This window comes from Coenobita brevimanus, chromosome 116 (genome assembly GCF_032717465.1).
Source record: "Coenobita brevimanus isolate Jiangsu-jjx chromosome 116, ASM3271746v2, whole genome shotgun sequence".
In the NCBI taxonomy this organism is placed as follows: Eukaryota; Metazoa; Arthropoda; class Malacostraca; order Decapoda; family Coenobitidae; genus Coenobita; species Coenobita brevimanus.
In genome coordinates this window covers 3,755,816-3,779,371 of record NC_137069.1, presented here as the reverse complement: position 1 = coordinate 3,779,371, position 23,556 = coordinate 3,755,816, and the positions used below count along the sequence as shown (strand labels likewise).

The 23,556-nt window shown below is 40.7% G+C and overlaps 2 protein-coding genes across 4 annotated transcripts in view; both read right to left on the bottom strand.

Annotated features, from left to right (window-relative positions):
- LOC145418748 (E3 ubiquitin-protein ligase RMND5A-like) overlaps window positions 1-14,252 on the bottom strand; it is a 33,093-nt gene extending 18,841 nt beyond the window's left edge. Inside the window, exons 1-3 of the mRNA XM_080287083.1 lie at window positions 14,117-14,252; window positions 5,100-5,242; window positions 3,751-3,885 (exon numbers count right to left, since the gene is read on the bottom strand). Coding sequence (XP_080143209.1) covers window positions 3,751-3,885; window positions 5,100-5,242; window positions 14,117-14,252 — 414 coding nt within the window. The remainder of the gene's footprint in view (window positions 1-3,750; window positions 3,886-5,099; window positions 5,243-14,116) is intronic.
- Window positions 14,253-21,290: 7,038 nt separating this feature from the next.
- The window catches only part of Art1 (arginine methyltransferase 1), a 38,367-nt gene continuing 36,101 nt past the window's right edge, over window positions 21,291-23,556 (bottom strand). For all 3 annotated transcript variants that reach the window (XM_080287076.1, XM_080287077.1, XM_080287078.1), the window contains exon 10: window positions 21,291-22,604. The gene's annotated coding sequence lies outside the window, so the exon portion shown is untranslated. The remainder of the gene's footprint in view (window positions 22,605-23,556) is intronic.

The window sequence follows — 23,556 nt, the reverse complement described above, 5'->3', positions numbered from 1 at the left end:
ACACATACAGCACGTTAAGCCCTGTGGTGTACAGCACTGAAATGTGTAATCAATACGAACGCTGACCACACTGAGAATTCAAAGTATTAGAAAGAAATGCTACTTTGACCTTCAAAATAAAACTTACACAGTCACTGAGGAAAAGGCACTTAGTCAAAAACTGTGATGAAAATAGAAATTAAAGTCAGGATAATGTACTGTGAAGAAATATGGATGGGTTAAATTAGCCAAATGGACAAATACAGTACACCCTCATTATCGACGGGGGTTAGGTACTTAAGATACCCGTCGATGCCTAAAACCGTCGATACCGATTTTCGTCTGGTCAGGTACCCTTTATTTATATATTTTAGTATCCCTTCAATCACTCGTATGTAATATGCAGTTTAGGTTTAGTGTTTCTTAGAAATAAATTAGTTAGGCAATTGAAAAACTGAATATCATAATAAAACTACTTATATTAAGTAAAGAATTATGGAAAAAATAGCATAATCTCTGATGTTGATGCATAGTGGTCGTACACTGGACCTCAACTTGTAATGGCTACTGTATCATCACTTCTCTCTCCACTTACACCTCACTCCATCTAAATATAAAAGGCGAAACCAGCAGTTGTAGCCATCCATATGTTTACATAACCGAGTATGTAAAAAAAAAAAAAACGAAAGCAGCAGTGGTGGTCATTCATACGTTCTAATAACTGAGAGTGTGAGGCAAGTGTTACGTTAGATCAGCTGTTCGCACCGATCTTCACAACACACGCCGGTGCTGCTAGCTCATACCAGAGAGACCACGCTCTCCTATTTACTTTCATTCTCAAGAGCTTCCTTTCATTCTTGATATTCCATTTCTCCCAGACCTAAATTTTCACGACTGTATGGCAGTTTATGCTATCAAAGATGAATCTTAGCCTAGCTTTCGCTAGGATCTTCTTTTAGGAAAATTCAACTCTCCTTATGCTCGTATATTTCATATTTAATCTCTGCCTAACTTTTGCAAGAAATATCCTTTATTGACAAAAAATCCAACTCGTCTTTAACATTATAACAAATGATATAGGAGCATGGGTTTTATCATAAGTCCTTCTGAATTACCACACAACAGCACAGACACACGATCTTTTGCTGCTTTAAAGCCTGGCGCACTTTTCTCCTCCTCCGAAATGTACGTTCTTTTAGGCATTTTCTTCCACCACAGGCGTGTTTCGTCCGCATTAAACACTTGTTCATGCCTGTACCCTTTCTCCCTTATAAGTTCAGCAAAGTCACGTGGGTAAGATTCTCCTGCTATCTGATCTGCTGAAGCTGCTACACCAGTCATCCTAATGTTATGTAGGCCATACCTTTTCTTAAAATTCTTGAACCAGCCCTTGCTGGCTGCAAATTTCTTTTGCCTAGAGCAGAAGCACCAACATTACTAGGCCTATCACCATCGTCATTACTTTCACCATCATCACTATTTTCACCTGCCTCACTTTCATCACCATTATCTTCACCAACACCACTGCTTTCACCAGCAAACCGAGCATAGAGTTGTTTTGCTTTGTTTCTGATGAACTGGGAGTCTAGCGGCACGTGTCGACGGTTTAAGTCCTCAATCCAAATATTCAGTGCCTTTTCCACCTTCACCAAGGCATCATCTCTCACATGCATCGTTACTTTAGCCGATCCTGGTGTGCACGAAGCCAGAGCATCTTTAATGTCTTTTTCTCTCCATTTTATGCCATAAACACTGGACTCATTCATGCCATACTCGCGACCAACCGCTGCATAGCTCATTCCACTTCTAAGTTTTTGTAATATTTCGTTCTTTACTTCCAAGGTAAGTACTTTCCTTGCTCTCTTAGCTGCCTTATTTCCAGTTGGAGTGTTACAAGGACGCTTCGGAGCCTTGATGATCGCGAAAGCACGATAGATGTGGCCGAACACGATATGAGAACAACAGACAAACGTGTACTGATGCTGTTGTTTGTTGGGTCGGCGGGAACATGCCGCAAGCAGCCAGAGACACCTGGCAGGATGGCGCGCAAACTTGCTAGGAGGTGCCAATACAATTCTTTATTTTTTTATTTTTTTAATAATAATAATTTAACTCCCAGGAGACAAAAAAACCGTCGATAATCAAATCCGTCAATAAAAAAAACGTCGATAATGAGGGTGTACTGTAATACAGTACCCTCGCGTCCAGCACGGTAAAATTGTCATGCATGGGTCACGTGTTGGACCAAAAACGTGCTGGACTAACAATAGAGCTTATGGGGAAAAATAAATTATGTCAGCAACCCTCGGAAAAGTCACCCTAAATACCTACCATATACCTATACATATATTGGTACTATTGTAATTATAATAAATGGTACTGTGCTATGAATGATAACTAACCTGTTAGGATAGTGTTGGTGAGCTTGCTGGAAATGGAAGGTGGTATCCAAGGCTGTAGTTAGTCCTACTGGGTCCCCGGAGGATGGCTGCTGGCGTCACCAGCGGGTAATGGCTGTTGCTCCTCCTCAACCTCCCTCATAAATCCTTCGAAATCAAACCTCCCTCATAAATCCTTCGAAATCACACTCAGAATCACTATCTTCGTCCATTAATCCTCGGCAAAGTGCATGCTTCTCACACTGTTGCCAGAGTCCCGTCTCGTGACTGTGGAAAGTGATCGCTGTCGCTGACTCGGTAGAGAATAAGGAGAAGCAACTTTGTTTATAAACTGGTACGCACGCCGATGAGAAGGGTTTCAAAACGATTGATATTTATTCTAAAATATTAATATGTATGCAGTGTCAGGCTAAATGTTCAATGCTGTAGTACGATACATTCTCTGCCGAGTCGCCTGGGTTTTGGTCACACTGTTTTCCCCATCGTATCCTCGGCAGATGAATTCCAAATGTCCGTGGTATCGTCGGCAATTTTACCACGTTACCGTTCCGATTTACCATCGTATCCTCGGCAAACCTGGTATGAAGTGCCGTGTGATAGCCTTCGGCTGCCAGGATCTTGTCTTAAGTTTTTTATTATGATCACGTTGGCTTCATTCATGTCGTAGGCCTTGGCAATGTCAACTTTCCTCTCCCCTTTCTTCTTCCTCTCGATGCTTTCTAGCTTGGTGGCCTGAGGGAGGTGCTGACGCTTCTTGGGGTTCTCAGAAGGCTTCCTAGGCATCGTGAGCAGGGTAAAATGCAGTAAAAAGGGCAGATAATGCAGCAAGAAAAAAGCACCTTCCAATGCAATTATGCGACTGAGTGGCTCTGTGGCGGGAGAAATGTAAACAAAACATCACGTGACACCAGAAGCATTTTTAATTGGGCGGCATCACGATCACGTCACGATAGCGGGCGGGGAAGGCTACTTGATCAGAAGTTTTTCATTGGCTATCATCATCATGGGAATGTCCAGTATGGCCGTGTTGGACCGGGGGTGATCGTGCTAGAGTGAACTCTGCGGATTTGGCCCACTTCTCGGAGCTCTGCGCGTGTTATGCTAACACACTCATGTTGCAGTAATTAAATCGTATTAAATAATACTAATTAATTGCTCACCGTGCTGGACTAACGCGTGCTGGACGAGAGGGTACTGTACTTTTTTAGGTCTAGTCGAATTATGACAAGGAAATGTTCTTTTCATAGTCAAAATATATTAAAAGAGATAAGACTTACACAGTACACATATTATAAGCAAACACAGGAATAGTTAAAAGATTACAAAGAAAGAGAACTTACACTCTCAAATATTATAAGGAAATAATACTTACACCGATAAACTCTTCAGCAATGTCAAGGAGTCCCTCTCTGAAGAAGTGTTGGCAAATTACTTCATTCACCAGCTGCTGTTTTTCTCCACAAAATACTGAATCATTGCTTATGCACCCAAAATCTGCTGTGAAATTCTGAAAAGTTGTAACATACAATCAGATACCCTGTTAACTAAAAATAATAGCCTACTGCACTGTAGTAAGTATGTCAATAGTGATAAGATTACCATAAAAATTACTCAATAATATGTGACAACTGGATTAACCACCTCAGCCTAAGGATGTCTTTCTTGTTTTAATTTTGCAATCTCTGCATGATTTTCTTCAACGTCAGAGCAACTTTTCACACTTTATCATACGAGGCTTTCCAAGGATTGAATATAATCATCTGAAGGTAGGAAGAACCATATACTAAAGACATCAACATAGCGAGGAAGTTAGAAGTCTTCTGAAATCCACTAAGTACAGGTACCAGTAGTGTTTGATGGGATGAACTATAAGACCATTTATCATACTGCAATTTCCTTACATCCAAAAGTAAACTGCAAAAAATGGAAAAATAACGCCTGTTCAACTTATACTGCCATCTATAAAGCTGATTTGCAAGTTCCTCCAATACTATAAACAATAGCTATATACTAATTCTATGGGGAAAAAACCATTTGGCTGTGTTTAACTGTAACCATTCCTGACTTAAAACAAGGACCGCCTGTATGATACCAGTACCTGAATACACATTGTTCTTGGTCAGGGATATGTTAAAAAATAAAGGTACCTTAACTTTCTCGAAACAACTGGTACTGTAACCTGAGGGAGCTGCCTGCAAGCCAGATTTAATGGTAGTAACTGTGGTTTTCTAATCTAATCTAAGATAACCGACTCCATGTTTCCTCTTAAGGAAACCCCATACTGGAGTTAACCCTGGTACAGCTAATGTTTTCTATAAACCAGAAGCTAAACCAAGTGCCAAAAAATAGCTAATTTACTTCCCAGCAGCTGCTGGAACTGTTGGGAAAAAGAAATCTGAGATTTTTAGTAAGATTTTTAACAATGTGGGAGTCTCTGCTTGTGACTCCATGGGCAGCCACTAAAAAGGATCATCAAGTGATTGTATTTGTAGCAGAATGTTTCCTAACTGAAAGCAAAGATAATGTGGCTAATTACCAAGCTTGTAGCTAAACACACTTCACTATCATGGCAGTACCTCCCAGGGTTGAGGTAGCCATCCATCTGCTACCTACTTTAGGCTATTTAAAAAAAAAAAAAAAAAAAAAAAAAAAAAAAAAAGGGGGGGCCTAATAAAAACATACCATGAAATGACGACTAACCATACTACTTGTTGTACATACCTTATCAATGGCTTTCCCAACTTTTGACACAGAGGAGTGAAGTTCCCTGTGTTCTGAGCCTAGTCGTGTCACAGCTTCCTTCACGCGACCAACAGCCTGACTAAGGATTGTTGCCTGTGCATCAGTTATGTCCTTGTCCCCAACTGCAATAAAAATGAAAATTACCAAACCTTTAGCATACCTACATACCAATATGAAGGAGTAAAGATATAGTAAGTGAATATGTGAATAAGCAAAGTACGGAAGGAAGATATATATAATGAAGGATAACCAAAAATGGACACCTCATGGGCTAGTGGGTTAAAGTGCTCCAGCTGGATGTGGCACATAATAGTTCAAGTCTTACAGGTGTGTGGAATTTATTGCTCATGCAATAATGCTCAGGGTTGAGTGATTAGTCCCCTCACTGTAAATGTCTAAACAGAACAGCCTAGCCCCAAGTCCCTGCATTCCTAATGGGGCAACATTGGACTGAATGACAGGCAGGCAAATGGTGACTGAATGACAAAGTAATGTATCTAAGCTGGTGTACCTGAAAATGGCTTGCAACCCTCCTTTTTAACTTCAGCAACAGAGTAGGTGGGGGCACTCACCATCCACTCACTTGATGTAGTGCTGCTGCTGGGTGTCTGCCCTCTCCTCTCCTCCATCCTCTTCTGTCTTCCTTTTCTTCATGCTTTCCTTGTCCTTTTGCCTACAGGTAACTTTACACTCCCTCTTCTCTTTCTTTCCTTCATTCTTTCCTCTTCCTTCTGCCTGTGGGTGACTCTACACAAAGTGACAAGCCAAATGGTTTCCTGTACACCTGGAAACCATTTACTATGCTGGGTGGTAACCATATAACCAAATTTTGGCACCTGGTGGTTTAGTGGGTAATTATTGCACTCCAATCGGATTGAACCGGTGAAGGTTTATGTCCAAGGAGTGGTTGGGGTTGACTGCTCATGTAATGCCACTCAAGGATGAGTGAGGCTGGTCACTCTCATCTTAAATGTCGAGACCAAGTGCCTAGCCCCGGGCTCCTACGCTCCTCATGGGGCAATGCAGGATTGGATGATGGATGGATGGATGGATCAAAGGAATGGCCTCTGTCTTACAGGCATGACAAACCACATTATGTATGGTGCCTTCGTGGTTTAGTGGGTAATTGTAGCACTCCAATTGGATTGAGCTGGTGAAGGTTTATATCCAAGGGGTGGTTGAGGTTTACTGCTCGAGTAATGCCATTCAGGGATGAGTCAGGCTGGTCACTCTCATCTTAAATGTCAGAACCAACTTGCCTAGCTCCGGGCTCCTACACTCCTAATGGGGCAACACTGGATTAGATGATGGATACTTGGCTGAGCACGCATCTGAGCTGAGTAGCGAGATATTTTTTTTTTTTTTTTTTTTTTTTTTAATGCGAGGAAGAAGGAACCATAGGCCGCGAGCCTGCAATTATTGTTCCTTCCCAGAGAAAAACAAAATACAGTTCAGTAATCCCTCCACTATTAGATGTAATAGAACCAAAGGCATGTCCGGAAAGTGGTCCTGTCTGGAAAGTGGGCCCCAGCCTCCTGGACTTGTACTTATGGACCCTAACCTACCCTGACTCAGAAAAACACCTATACAACTCTACTGGACATGCATAGCACCTATTTAAACCTAAGTAAGACCCTTTTCACACCAATAATGGACATAAAGCATGAAATAAAGGAAAAGGAACCAAAGAATGAGGAATTAGAAGTGACTGTACCTCAGCCAGGGTACTTACAGCATGTCTGTGGCCGCCTTCTCTAAGGCTTTGCGGTGAAAATGCTCTTGAAGCAAGTACAGTAATCCAGTGTTGTGCTGCACATAATTCTTTGCACTGTGAGTTATAATTGTCTAACACTGCACATTGTTCTAAACTGCACCATGCCAGTTTCAACTGTCAATTTGCACTCCACAGTTAATCCTTTGTACTCTAAATTCTAATTTCTTAACACTGCACAACACTGTAAATTCCCATGTGGTCTAGTGGCGAGGTATTGCAGCTTATTCACTGTTTATTCACAAAAAAACGAGCACATGTGGCATCCACTACGATCAGCATCTACTTGCGATCGAAGTTTGGCAGTAACTGTTGGGAGTGTTGGTGATGGGGAAACAGAGTTGCCAGATCGCAACAGCCACATTACCAAACTCCTCAATTTTCATTACCAAATTTAACCCTTCATTACCAAATTCATAAAGCTAGCATTTATTCTTCACTAATTATATATACAAGTGGAAATACATGTAATCACTCTCCTTATAATTAACAGCATGTTGATTATTTTCACACTATGTAGGCTAGCAAATTAATCAGAGATAGCAAACAATCCACCATCTCCATTCTGCGTATCCTCATACATGTGAAAAATCCGTTTGGTAATGCATTATTCTGATTCATTACCAAACGAATTTTTCATTACCAAATTGGCCAACATTTGGTAATGAAAAATACTAAATGGCAACCCTGACAGGGGAGGGGGGAGGGGGGAGGAAGGAAAGGGTTAAGGGGCCGTGGTGTAAGTAGCTGTTAAACGCTGCGTGGCAATTTCAAATTATGGGTGGCAAAAAATTCAGATTTTTCTCTTTTTTTGGCCATTATTGGGTTCCGAAGGTCCAGACCCACAATGTCCGGTAAGTGGGGTGTTCGGAAAGTGGGCGTCCAGATAATACGGGATTACTGTACATGAGAGAGCAATATTCAAGATCCGATCATTTTGAGATGCCTGGACACACTGCATTTGAAAGACAGGAGATCATAGGAAGCAGGAAATACAGACAGAGGGAGACAGTTCCAGAGCTGACCTGTTGCATAAATCAAGGACTGGGAGTAACGGTTAACTCCTGCATTAGAGAGTTGGACAGAAATGGGATGAGAGTTGGCTGCTAGATGGGTGCTACACGCACGTCGTAGAGGTGCAGGAATGCATGCAGATAGTTCAAAGGAGCACTGACCATTGAAGAAGCAATGGAAAAAGAGATAAAGATGCAACAGTGTGCGACGAAGAGACAGAGGCTGAAGGGAGTCAGTAAGAGGAGGAGAGTTAATGAGACGAAAAGCCTCTGACTCCACCCTATTGAGAAGAGCTGTATGTGGGGAACCTCCCCATACATGAGAGTTGTACTCCACACAGGGGTGGATAAAGCCCCCTGTATAGAGTCAACAATTGTGTAGAGTAAAGAAGGAATGGAGTCGGCTTAGCACACCTAATCTCTTGGAAGCAGATTTTACAAGGGATGTAATATGATCTTTCCAAGATAAGTCTCAAGTAAATGTAACCCCAAGCATGTTCATGGATGATGCAGCATTAAGATGAATATTATCAAACATTAATGGGTTGACCTGTGGAAGATTTTGTTAGGTTGATGGGTGTAAAACCTGAGTCTTTGATGTTTTGAAAACAAGATAATTTTTACCCTAGTCAAAGATATGAACCAAGTCAGACATTAGGTGTGCCATAGCCTCATCCCTTATTTGTTGAAGTAACAGCTGAGATGGACGATGCGGGAACCGAATGGTAAGGTGAAGGGTGGAGTCATCAGCATATGAGTAGATAGGGTTAGATGTACAGCTTAGAAGGTCACTGATGAATAAAAGGAAGACAGTTGGTGATAGGACAGAGCCCTGAGGAACACCACTGTTGACAGATCTAGGAGAAGAACGAAGGCCGTCTACAACAGTGGCTATAGAACGACCAGAAAGGAAGCTGGAGATGAAGGCACAGATAGAAGGAGAGTAAATGAGATGAAAGCCTCTGACTCCACCCTATTGAGAAGAGCTGTATGTGGGGAACCTCCCCACACATGAGAGTTGTACTCCACACAGGGGCGGATAAAACCCCTGTATAGAGTCAACAATTGTGTAGGGGTAATGAAGGAATTGAGTCGGCTTAGCACACCTAATCTCTTGGAAGCAGATTTTACAAGGGATGTAATATGATCTTTCCAAGATAAGTCCCAAGTAAATGTAACCCCAAGCATGTTCATGGATGATGCAGTATTAAGTTGAATATCATCAAACATTAATGGGTAGACCTATGGAAGATTTTGTTAGGTTGATAGGTGTAAAAACTGAGCCTTTGAAGCATTAAAAACAACAAGATAATTTTTACCCCAGTCAGAGATACGAACCAAGTCAGACATTAGGTGTGCCATAGCCTCATCCCTTATTTGTTGAAGTAACAGCTAAGATGGACGATGCGGGAACCGAATGGAAAGGTGAAGGGTGGAGTCATCAGCGTATGAGTGGATAGGGTTAGATGTACAGCTTAGAAGGTCATTGATGAATAAAAGGAAGAGAGTTGGTGATAGGACAGAGCCCTGAGGAACACCACTGTTGATAGATCTAGGAGAAGAACAATGGCTGTCTACAACAGTGGCTATAGAACGACCAGAAAGGAAGCTAGCGATGAAGGCACAGATAGAAGGATAGAAACCGTAAGAGGGCAGTTTGGAAATTAAAGATTTATGCCAGACTCGATCAAAAGCCTTTGAGTTGTCAAGTGCAATGGCAAAGCTTTCGCCAAAGTCCCAAAAGAAGGATGACCAGGAGTCTGAAAGGTAAGCGAGAAGATCGCCCGTGGAGCGTCCCTGACAGAACCCATACTGACGATCAGAAAGAAAGTTGTGATAGGAAAGATGCTTTAAAATTTTTCTATTAAGAACAGACTCGAAAACTTTTGAGATACAAGATGTTAAAACAATTGGACGATAGTTAGAGGGCTGGGAATGGTCACCCTTCTTTGGGACTAGCTGAATGAAAGCAAACTTCCAGCAAGAAGGAAAGGTACAAGTTGATAGACAAAGGCAAAAGAGTTTGCCTAGGCAGGGTGTAAGCACAGAAGCTCAGTTCTTGAGAACAACAAGAGGGACTCTATCAGGCCCATATGCCTTATTAGTATTGAGGCCTGTGATGGCAGAAAATATATCAGCTAAAGAAATTTTAATGTCAGCCATGAGGAAGTCAGAGGGGGGAAGTGATGGACGAACACCACCGGAATCATCTAAGGTGGAATTGGAGGAGAAAACCTGAGCAATGAGATCTGCTTTATCAGTAGAATAAAATAGCTACAGAGCCATCAGAGTAGAAAAGAGGAAGGAAGGATGATGAGGTAAAGTTGTTAGAAAGGTGTCTGGCAAGGTGCCAGAAGGAGCGGGAAGAATTTGAGTTGGAGAGTTGAGAGCATTTAGTACGGATGAAATTATTTTTAGCAGAACGAAGAACAGACTTAGCACGATTTCGGGCAGAAACATATAAAAGATGTGATTCAGGGGTGGGTTGGCTCCGGTACTGTACCTTTTATAGGCCCTCTCCTTGTTGCGGACAGCATTAGAATAAGCGTGATTAAACCAACGCTTTCTTGCATTAGTCAGACGATATGAGAAAGGAATATATGCTTCCACACCTGAGAGAATAACCTCCGTAATGCGCAAGGCACACCCAGATGGCTCCCGGCCATGGAAGCAATAATCATTCCAGAAAAAATCAAAGAAATACTGCCTGAGGGCCACCCAATCTGCAGCTCCAGAGCGCCACAGACGACGTTTCTTTGGAGGGTCCACAGGCTGTACAGGAGCGATAGGACAGGTTAAGGTGATAAGGTTGTGATCGGAGGAGCCCAACGTAGAGAAAAGATTAATAGTGTAAGCAGAACGATTAGTTGTTAAGAAGAGGTCAAGAATGTTGGAGCTCTCTCCAAGGCGGTCAGGGATAGGGGTAGGGTGCTGTACAAGCTGCTCTAGGTAGGTAAGGATCGATAAGGTGTAGGCTTGTTCACCAGGTGGATCACTGAAAGGAGAGGAGAGCTAAAGGTGGTGGTGAACATTGAAATCTCCTAGAATGGAGATTTCAGAAAGGAGAAATGGATAGAATGTGTTCCATCGTTGAAGTAAGACAGTCAAAGAATTTTTGATAGTCAGTAGAATTAGGTGATAGGCCTAAGTAAACAGCGCAGATATATTTAGTCAGAGAATGACAGGAAAGCCGAAGCCAGAGTGTAGAAAATTCAGAAGAATCGAGTTAAGGAACACGAAAGCAAGATAAGTCGTTGCGTATATATACACAACAGCCACCAATGGCTTTGAAATGAGTATAGAGAAAGTAGGAGGATACAGAAAAGGGTCTGCTGTCAGTTGCCTCAGATAGAAAACGAAGGTGAGGTTCAGAGGAGAGATGGTGCTCAACAGAGCGAAAGTTAGAGGAAAGGCTGCAAATGTTGCAGAAATGAAGAAGAGCGTCAGACAGTGGTTCCAGGCAGCTCGAGTCGTCACCGGAAGAGGGGCGTAGAATCCTAATACTGTATATCACACAATTTTCTACCTATCTATTGCCAGACGCCTTAATCCCGTGGTGGCCACAAACAAATCGCCTCCATGTCGCCCTGTCCCCCGCCATTTCACTGCCCTGCTCCCAACTCACACACCCCCTTCTCATATACCTCTCCACTCCATCCCTCCATATCATCCATTCTGATGTTCTTAAATTAGCATTAAGATATCAACACTTGATACAAAATGCTTAGCAAATCAGAATTACAGTACAGTACCAGTACCGGTATATGAATAATGCAATACAGTACCAGGTACGGTATAAATGCAACAAAGTATACAGTAATTTATTTTTTCCAACAAGAGAATCATCATCATCATCATCATCAGGACCTCCTTTCCCACCCTAGGGAAAAGTGAGGAGCAGCAATGTCCAGACAGCCCAAATTTGCCTAATCCAATAGGCCACACTTCCATTCACTCATCATTCAAGCCCCTGGAATCCTGGCTCTATCGAATGGGCTATGCTAAAAACAATCACCACGATCTGTAGCTTCACATGAACGTATCCAATTGAGTCAATCTGGACGCTGCCACTTTAAAATGGGGTGCCAAATCCCGGACCATGCACTTCTCCTCACAACTTTCATCCAGCCAGCTTAATACCTTGTCAGTTCCCTAGCCCCATAGACTTCCAAACCTCTCTTCCTCACACACTCATCCACCATATCTCTCCACCTTCTCCTTGGCCTACCTCGCCTCCTCCCACCTTCAAATTCGCTTAGATATACCTCCACTCTATTGTTATCCATTCTCTCCACATGACCATACCATCGCAGAGAGAAAAAATGAAAAAATGAAAAATCAAACATCACATTCTTACTATCTTATCCACTCTGATGGAAAACTGAATACTGATAACTTCCAACAAAATGCAATATACACTACTGCAGTGTGCACATACCTGGTACTAAAAATTACATAAATAGGAGGGCACAGCCCCCTCCCCTGCAGTTGTGCCACTGTGGTAACATACTGGTAATACAAATGGAATTACTGAGATGGTGTGAACATGTGGAAAGAATGGACTACGTTAAATGGGTGAGGAGAATTACAGTTATGAACGCTGATGGCAGAGTGCCATGGGACAGACCTAAAAAGACATGCCAGGTCAGTATTTTTGTCATTTACCTCACAGACACCCGGTAGTTTTTATAGTATGTTCAATGACATTTTTTCATCAGAATGGGGGGGGGGGGAGGTCTTCCATACGGCACTTATGTAACAAATACACATTTGTTTCATGACTGTCGTGAAAATGACTCAACATGACTACGGCTCAGGGATCTAGATCTTGCAGGTGCTACTTTAAAGTGGTATGCAACCAAGATATTCTTTGTCAACCTTCTTGGTCGTTATTCCTACACTGTCGCCCATATCAATCTTTTGTGAATGAACCAATGACAGCTGTGCAACTAATCCCTCACCCAATCAGCAACAACCTGGGCAAGCTGGATGGGACCCCATCTGCCCATGACAGCAAACACGTCTCTTCAAATATATTGTCGTGCATGATGATTGCACTCCATTGCAGTGGGACACAGTAGATGTTTTCAAAATAATGTAGCAAGCCTCAAGGTTTTTCCCAATCAAGGCGTTATACCTACTGAAATGAATAGTCCTGCGAGTGATACACTGTGATGGTATAATGCAGAGAAGACACTGGCAGTCCAAATATCCCTAAAATCACGTGCAAACTGCACTACAGGCATCTCTATCCCACCAATTTTGCCTAAGACAAACAGGACATACACACCTTTGCAGCTGTGGCTTTCTACTGTAGGTGACTAGCCTAGTTTTGAGTGACTTTCAAGGTTACGTTTAATGGCAATGTGGATGGTTAATGTCAAGTCTAGAGGATCCAAAGCCCTGTCCCCAAGTTAGGTGCTGGTATTTTTTTTTTTTTTTTTTTTTTGTGTTGAACTTTTTTAATGGCTTTTCACATATATATATATATATATATATATATATATATATATATATATATATATATATATATATATTTAAATGCATTTTTATTTCCACCATGGGAGCAGGGTAGGAGGGTACAAAATGAATAATAAGGAATTTTCAATAAAAACTACAAAAAAAAAAAAAAAAATCAAAACATAAAGAAAGCTTTCACTGAAACTAATATTAAAATAAAAAAGGGGTGAGGCAATTACCAGTATATATATATATATATATATACAAAAGTCAGGGCTTACATCAGACTCAACAAACTAACCTGTAATATTGCAAAAGATCATGCACCCTGGACAGTAATTATCAGGTGACAGGGCTTGCACATGATAGCAAAGCCAAGGGCTTTAGAAACATTTTGTGCAGAATGATTCCCTAACTTATGGACCAAAATTTATCATTAGATATGGAAATGATTCCCAATGAGGTGAATTTCTTATATATATAGGTATGCTTTCCTGCAAAATTATTTTCCTCTACGGTACTGACGAGCTATCATGTACTCCAACAAAACAAAGGGCTTTCCTTCATTGACTTGTATAGCTCTGCTTTGCTCTATTCATTTCATCAAAATTAAACAAACTTTGGATCCTCACACCTTTAACTGACTGCCTATTACTTAGCTGTCATTACTAAAAAAACCTAAGTGCGTAGCACTTGTGAAAATACTAATTGCTGACTGTCATCTTGGTTGAGGTCATGAAACAAAGGCTTACCTTGAGCAATTTCGATTTGCAGGCTCTCAATATTGCTGTGCAAAGATGCAATTGTACTCAATGCATGATCGCTGTACGATGAAAACTTCGTTAGTACTTTTTCTATTTCTCTGCCCACCGCGGTACACGCATCCATTTTTGTTATTGTTACACACACTGGTCATGAAGAGAAGGCTTTCGGCGACATGAGCATTCGGGTGTTGTAAACCCTACAACTTCGACATTCAACGAATTAATAAATCTATTGATATAATCCAAATTATTATTGCCATATACAATGTAAATTCCATAAATATCGTTAATTGCTATCATCTACTGACCTAAGTTAACTAGTAACTACACAAAATGAAAATACTATAGTACAAACTAAACTGCGTGTTTACCCAGAGTGCAGGAAAGAGACTGCACATCATTACTGCATATTAAGCTTGTTTGTAAACCGCTCTGCCATTGGACTGGAATTGTATATAGGCCTCCGTCATTATATATTAGGCACTGTTCCTCCTCTTATTTTGGCATAGTCTTTCGTAAATAATGCTACTATTAAAAGATCTCAGGTACTTTTAACTAGCTCTTGCAGTGCGTAATTTTTGTAAAAATATGGAATGCCGGCCTATGACCCCGGGGAGGGGGGCGTGAGGCCTAACCGGCTTCGTTTTCTATTACAGCTGACGATGTGTTTCGAGCACAGAAATGTAGATATAATAATGTATCTGCAGAAGTACCTCCAGTAGCCGTCGGTCTGTGTATTCTCAACCCCCTTCTTTCCTCTGCCTTAATAATGTGAGCTGTTTTTGCTGACTTCGTGCCACAGAAGCGCTTCCACATGTCTGGTGAAACATGCATCTAGTTCGTGCATTCACAAAGTTCCCTCTACCTAAATATGGTGGCACAAAACAACTACTCTGTGTATACGGTTACACACACGAAACTCAAGGTACGTTCCCTCATACACACATATTTCTCCCTAGGTTAGGTTATCATTATCACCATCTACAACAAGAGCCATATTCACGTCATATGATTTCACACTTGTTCATTGGGTCAGTACTTTTCTATTTCATTGTCGTCTCCCTAGGCCCGTATTCTCGTCGTTAAGGATGATCCTTACCACCTCTTCCTAACCAGTTTATTCCCGGTAATGGACAGGGACGCCTTCGCTCGACACGTACCTTCACCTTCGTAACCCCTAAGAAAAGGATGGTGGATTGCAGAGGGGGAGCATCAACCTGTAGTAGGCCATAACAAAGCCAATCCCCTTACCTTTATGTTGTGCTGTATCTGTGGCGAGGTCCTACCAGTCCTTACTCTCTGACATTGTCAGAGGATCATCAAGGAGAAAACTCTCCCATACATTAACCTGCAATATTATTACTCTGCCTATCTATCTATCTATTGCCAGACGCCATAATCCCGTAAGGGGTGGCCATTTTGAGTTATTTATTTTACGGGGAGGGGCACTAACCCTCCACCAACCCACTTGTTGACACGTAGGGAGCACGTATGAATTGGTTATACCGTTACCACCCAGCGTTGTAAATGGTTTCTTGGCTTACAGGAAACCATTTGGCTTGTCACTCAATGTAAAGCCACCTGTAAAGGAAAGAAAAGCAATAAGAAGTGACAGGAGAGATGGGAGAAATAGGAAGAGAAGAGGCCAGGTACAGAATAAGAATGATAAAGGCTAAAGAAGTAGGCAGCACTACACCAAGTGAGTGGATGATGGTCGCCACCACCTACCACCAACTACTCTGTCACTTCTATAAATTTCAGTTATTCAGGTCACCGTCCCTAACCCCTTCAGTGCTACAGTAAGCCAATATATTGTTGCTGCAGGACGACTTTATTCAGACCATCGTTATAAGGCATGGATACAGTCTCCATAAAGTCCTTCAGTGTGACTGTGCTACTTTTTTCCTTTCTTGCTAACTCCAAACAATTTTAAGCTTGGAAGACTGCTTGATGTGAATGAACTTCATTGCCTACCCATCTGCACTGGCTTAAGTTTGGACTCGTTCCCGTAGTCCAATTGTTAATGGCAGAAGTCTCGATCCCAAGTAACATAATCAGGTCATCTAAGTCACCGACGTCCATTTCAAGTCAGGTCATGCATGTCACTGAAGCACATTTTAGGTCATGCATGTCACTGGTCCATTTTAAGTCGGGTCATGCATGTCACTGAAGCCTATTTTAAGTCAGGTCGTCACTGAAGCCAATTTAAGTCAATTCGTGCACATCGTTGAAGCCCATTTTGAAAATCATGAGTTGTTTCCCAGCTACTTAGTACTGTATATTTATGTTGAAGTCTATGGTCCCACTAACCCAAATTCTACTTTTCCCTAGACACTCTGTTACCCCTGACTGATAACAGCAAACAGTTCAGAATTTGATACATATTCGTTCAACATAAGAACATAAGTAAGGATATCTGCAGTAGACCGGTTGTCCCATGCTATGCAGCTGCAATAAGTGTGACTGCAGTACGAGAGAGAGAGAGAGACAGAGAGAGAGAGAGACTGAGCTTCCCAAGACCTTCATCTAAGGTGCTGTACTTCATTTCCTTTAAAACCTTATCTGCCAATCCATATACTATACTGTACTGTATTGGTCATTAAAATGGGTGATTCACTATTCAGAGGACCCAAAGTAACACCAATATATCCATAATTAATTAATGGATTTACATGAAGCTCGGTACTTACACACTTCAGTCATGTCAATCACTTACTGCATTTGAGAAACTCTCCAACATTTAAAGATGAAACATCTCGGAAATGAAATGCCATTCTTCCACCAGTATGGTGATAAGTGGGTATCATTTGGTCAACTGCATTCATTATGCGGTACTCAACATCTGACTGCATATTCTGAACTCTAGCAACTCATTCGTTGTTTTTTCCGGCTATTGAGTCACCTTAAAAAGGATTTAAAAACAAGCTTCACGCACTTCATTACCTGAACTAAAATATATATTAGGGAGAACATAGACATATTAGTAGATCCGCACTGAAAATTTGCTACAACAGTTTGGAACACTAGGTTCAAGTACGTTTACTAGTAAATGCTGAAGAACACAGCTTTCAAAACTTGATCTGAACTGTGGATAAACTGTAATGAAGTGATGACAGTAGGTGCCAATTTTCACTTAATTCAGCTCATTAATAACAAAACTGCTGAAAATAATTTGGGGCCTCAGAGCTGTGAACCACCCAATAGATCCTGACAGGAGCCAGAGCATAGAAGATCCAGAAACTAAGGTAGGGGATCATTCTACATCCCTACAAGCATTACACATATATACTTAATACCCCAGTTGCATTGTCTTTCCTTTTAATGACCCACACAAAAGTTACTGGTTCCCAACATCCTCCTACAAGAAAACTTCCAAATTTCAGTCTGCTGCCAACGTTCAACAGTAAATATATACATAATCTCTTTCATTCATTTCTCCTTATTCAATGGTTTCGATGTACTGGACAGCTTGTCATCTAAACCACCTTCCTAACAGCTAAACAGCTAATAATAAAACATGGTACACACTCAGCAGTGTTTCATTAACTCCAATAAATGTCGAGTACTATTCAGTTTATTCAAAAACCCTTAGTTCCAGTGGCATTCTGAAGTAAACTGGTCTTCAAATTCAACCTGCCAAATATTGCATTTCTTATGTAGCAATCAACCACAAAAAAAAGTTAGCAGCCTCTTTGTTGATTCACTGTCTGTAATTATTACCAATACTGTATTTGTTCTCCAAAGTCAACAGTGCCACATACTGTACCAGGCCCAGCTGATACAAAGTACCAGTGTTATTAGGCTAAGCACACCAGCAAGGGAAAAGGACATAAATTACCGTACTTATAATCGTGACATGAAAACATTTCGCCATACTGTACTCATCATCATCATAATTTCCAGCACCTTGCTCTCTCCTGGGAATCCCTTAAGACATTGAAGGTAAAATCACATGATTTACTTAATGTATGAGGATTCCTACCAGTAAAATATTTTATAATCTATTTCATATAATCTTTTATCTGATGTTGGATTCACTGTACAGTATCTACGAATTTCAAAAACTTTTTTTTTTTTTCCCACCACCGCCAGGTGGGGGTGAAGCCGGATCCACTAAGCAAGGGAAACAAAAAATTATAGGGGGAAATCTACTCAACAACACACCCAACAAAATGGACTGCACACACTTTCATAAGTTTCATTCACCACTCAAACCTTATTATCATGGCTTCACCACATAAGCACACCTTCCACAAATAGCTTCATAATCATGCATCAGACAATCCAACAGCTATCATGTCAAATATAAAATTAATGTAATAATAATAACAATAATCCATCCATCCATCGTCCAATTCTATGTTGCCCCATGAGGAGCATAGAGGCCGGGGGCTAGGCAAGTTGGTCCTGACATTTAAGATGAGTGACCATTCTCACTCATCCCTGGGTGGCACTACATGAGTAATAAATCCCAACCACTCCTTGGATATAAACTATTCCTCCTCAATCCGATTGGAGCGCCTTAATTACCCACTAAACAACCAGGTGCCATAATAAAAATAATAATAATAATAAGCCAAACTCTTCTCAAGCATCCTCCATACAAAATTTACCCAATTCAATACTTGATTGATACCCTGGCCTCCTCCTCCTTCCTCATTCACCAAATCAGTCCACCTGCTTCTTGGTCTACCATGCCTCCTCCCACCTTCATTCACATATACTCTTTCCCCACCTTATTTATATCCACTATCTCCATATGGCCATATCATCTCAGCAAGCTCTTTTCATCTGTGTTGTCCATGAACGTCCGTACTCTGCTTTCAAGTATTACATTATTACTTATCCTATCCTCTCTCTACACTACACACATTTCTTAATAACCTCATTTCCTCAGCTCTTAACTCTTGACTTTGTCTTTATGCCACGTCAGTCTCACATCCATTAAACATGGATACTAAAACTCCTTCATGCAATCCTCCTACAGCTGCCACACTCAGTTCATTCGACATCAACTTCCACAGCACTGGCCACTTTCCTTCCCTGTGCCACTCTTACTTTCCACTTCCCTTGCATATTTACCTCTCATTTCTGTTTCTACAACCATGTAATTAAACCCCCTCATCAATTCAAGTCTCTCCAATCATCATAACATCAAGTTGGAAGTCACCTTGTCTCAACAACCATCACTTTACTCTTATCTACATCACTTTCAAGGTACTATGCTCACAGACATCAACAAAACTTTGTCCCAGTTTGCAGAGCTTACTGTTAGCAAGTAGAACATCATCTGTATACATCAGATCATAAATACTCCACACTTTATACTCCACCCCTTACCATTCATTACCATCCTAACACTTCTCACACCACCCCATATCATTCATTACCACCTTCATCTTTCTCAAACCACCTGCACACATCAGATCCAAATACATCCTCACCCTTCCCTCCATAACTTTTATATATACTCTACAGGATGATAAAAAAGTTCCTGTGCACTTTTACACTGCTAGACTGAACATGATTTACAATACTATTCATCATCATCATCATCTAATCCTGTGTTGCCCCATGAGAAGCGTAGGAGACCAGGGCTAGACAAGTTGGTCCTGACATTCAAGACGAGAGTTACCAGCTTTACTCATCCCTGAGTGGCAATACATGAGTAATAAACCCCAATCGCCCCTTGGATATGGAAACCTGCGCAGGCTCAATCCGATTTGGAGCACCTTAATTACCCACTACACCACCAGGTGCCATAATTGGGTAATATAGTTACCATCCATAGTAGCAAATAGTTTCCTGATGTATAGGAAACCATTTGGCTTGCCACTCAGTGTAGTCATCCATAGGCAGAAGAGGAAAGAATGAAGGAAAAAAAGACAGCAGAGAGTGTAGAGTCACCCATAGGCATAAGGAAGAGGAAAGAACGAAGGAAAGAAAAGGATGGAGGGAACTAAGGAAGGAAGAGAGGGAAGGGCAGTCATCCGAGAGCAGCTCTACATTGAGTATGTGGATGGTGAGTGCCCACACCTACATTAAAAAAAAAAAAAAAAAAAAGTAAGTTAAAATTTGTTGTGCTTTTGTTAACATGTTAATGTTTTCACTGAAAACAACTTACGCATACATTTTTTTTTCTTTTTATTTAACTTAATGCACCATACTACTGAAGTGCACTGGGACTTTCTGAGCATCAAAGAGTAAAGGAAGAGGATATTCGTTGGCATAGAGTGTACAGAAATGACTGTGATTAGATGCATAGTGTGCTCTTGAATGCGAGGCCTGGCTGGGTTAGGACTACAATAGAAGAGTTGAGAGAGAATGAGACTGCAGTGTATTGTTGGGATGAAGAGGGGAAGATGATATGGTTTGGGCATGCTGAGAGGATGGAGGATGACAAATGGGTGTGGAAGGTGAGAAGCGTGAATGTCGAGGGTAGGGTTGCAAGACGCGGACTGAAAAAGACCTGAGATAAGGCCACAGAATGTGACCTCATAGATAAGGGAGGCTGCCAGAAATCAAGCAGCTTGGAAAGCCACCATTAGGTGACCAAGGATGATGCATGCATGTTGGAGCCTTTATAAATGATACAAATGAACTACCTATATCTATCTATCAGTCATGGGACAATACACCTTGTTATCTTACTCCAACACCAGCATTAAAAAAACCTGCTTAGATGACCAACTAGACAGGTTTCAATATCATCAGCTTTCAACACCTCTTCATTCAAATCATGTACAGTATACTGTGCAAAACCTTCCATAATCCCTCTCTATTTACTTTCCCCCTTCCCCCTAGATCCAGAAATGACATGAATACCTTACAGTCCTGTTCACAAACTTTCTCTGCTATCTCTCATCATGACAAAGTGAGATACTAACCAAAGTTTGTCCCAACTAAATGGACCACACTCCCAATCACTCATCACTTAAGCCACCAGAATCCTGACTCCACCTGAATATCTGATGCAGATATCCCCTACAACTACTAGCAAACAATGGATTTGCAAAGCATGGAGTTTTTCACAACCTGTATACCTAGAGGTTTCTCACATACCAGGTAACAAAGTGAAAATGAACACACGACCGAAAGCAATCTCTAACTCAATGCACTGTGAATGAAGGATTCAAGTAAAAATATGGGTATTAATGTACCTATATCTTTTTAAGGAAAATAATTAATCACACTTCAAAAGATATCCACTACAAATGGTCACAGATTAGTGGCAGTTACATACCAGTACTTCAAGATGGGGGAAGTTATTTACACTAAAACAACTGAATATTATACCTCACAACTGAAAACAGTAGCAATGATACTCAAGTTCTTGATCTGTGATATACCAGTACTGGAGTATCAACTCACATGAAGAAAAAATATAAATCAATAACCTGTAGCCAAAACACCTGGGCACAATCAAGAACATTAAAATGCACTATCATTATTTAAAATGAGTGATAATGGTAAACTAAATATATTTCTTCTATGTAAAATTACCTTTAGACAAAGGAAGCCTACAATTTAACCAATACAAATATAAAAATTTATGGCATACAAGAGTGCACACAAAATAAGTGATTTCCTGAAGTGTGCCTTAATGAAACTTATTCTTTTCATTCTGTGTTTATTGCCAGCTGTAAAAAATAATTAAAAACAAACAGTACATTTTCTAAAAAACTTTACAAAGGCCGGTTTCATACCCAAATACTGTACTGTAAGTTTTCATTTATATTAATCATCAGAATTTTATTATCATACAACATGCCAACATAACATTTTAACTATATGTATTAATAGTTATAACTAGAATTCTACGTGGAATACATGCGAACTTGTCAGAAAATTTTCCTCAATTCAGTTGACATGTCAAAAGCTGATGTTCAGCATCTTCTTGGTTGACGCTCAGTAATAACAACTCTCACAATTTTCTATTCCAACACTAATCACTCTTCAATAATCACAATCCCTCATAATAGCATATTTTCAAGATTTCATTCATATTAGCATATTTTCAAGCTTTCACTAAATACACATATGCATATAATATCTTCCATTTCAGCACCACTTTCACAGTTAATTACTGGCCACAGCCTGTATCGGAGGGAGACGGGTGATGAGTCTATGCTCGGATCAGCAAAACTGGAGAGGCAAGATTATTATGCTCATCTACGATACAGGTGCATGACTGAACGTAGAGAGGCAGAGTCTATCGCTCATCCAAAAACACAGTCCTCCTCCAGCTGGGAGAGTTTCTGATGGCTGTGTTCAGGGCGTCTTATCACATTTGTTCATACAAAACGTCACTGCCCACACTGTCACATGGCTTTGACAGAGTAACAGCACAGAATACATTATAATTCATGTCAACTTGTTTGATAAAGCAAATTCTAATACTTTCAAAGAACCTAGTCACTAATTCAACTTTCAGCACAACTGGAGACATTCTGAGGGCATAAACATGTTTCGATACCTGCAAAGATAATAAGTAATCAATTTAACTGAAACATTCTTAGTCACTATGCAGGAACTTTTAATAATTCATGTCAAAGTTTATCAACAGGATTTCAACAAAAATATGATATGCAAGTACTGGGGCCACATACTCAAAATACTAAACAGTGCCTTATGTTCCAAAGGTGCCTTTACACATTGCCTTTTCACGAAAGGAGCATACTCAGAAGCTCCGCTGGGTGCTGCCATATTGGAAAACATTCCTCTTTAGTGCCTCATGGAACCGGCAGGGTCAGGGGAGACCTGGCGATCAAAAGGCCCCTTTGATGAACAACAACAACTCGTGGATGATATGCGTGCTACTCCTCGCTCCTATTTATATGAAATACTGCCTCACTGCCTTGTTTGGAGTGGTATGGTTTGTGTCAAAAGTAGTTAATGAGTAACAAATCATATTCTGTGTTAATAATGATGTAGATGAGGAATATGTGTGGTATGTGGAGATAGTCAACTCAGCAGTAGAGGCACTTATTGCTGAATGCTGCTTCTTGAATACATATAGCCATAATACAACAATTCATGCTGCACCAATGTGTGTCTAATGTTATATTTGTTTCTTCAATGCATATAGGCATTATGGTATATTCAGCGATGTAGGAACAAATCAGTGTGATTTCTGTTGGATCAGTCACCAGCTTCAGCTAGAGGTATTGTACTAAAGTTAAATAATAATTGCAAATATTCAGTTTTATCCCTTATAGTTACTGATCCCCTGAAGTAAGTGAGGTTGCCTATATATATATATATATATATATATATATATATATATATATACAGTCGGCACAATGGAAGTCTGGACCCTCTAATTCACACCATATATTTGGTAGGGTCCAAGAAATATTGTAGGAAAATTCCCGTAGTCGGTGGATTTTTTCTGGTGGCTTCTAGCAACTTCACAGGGTTACCACCAC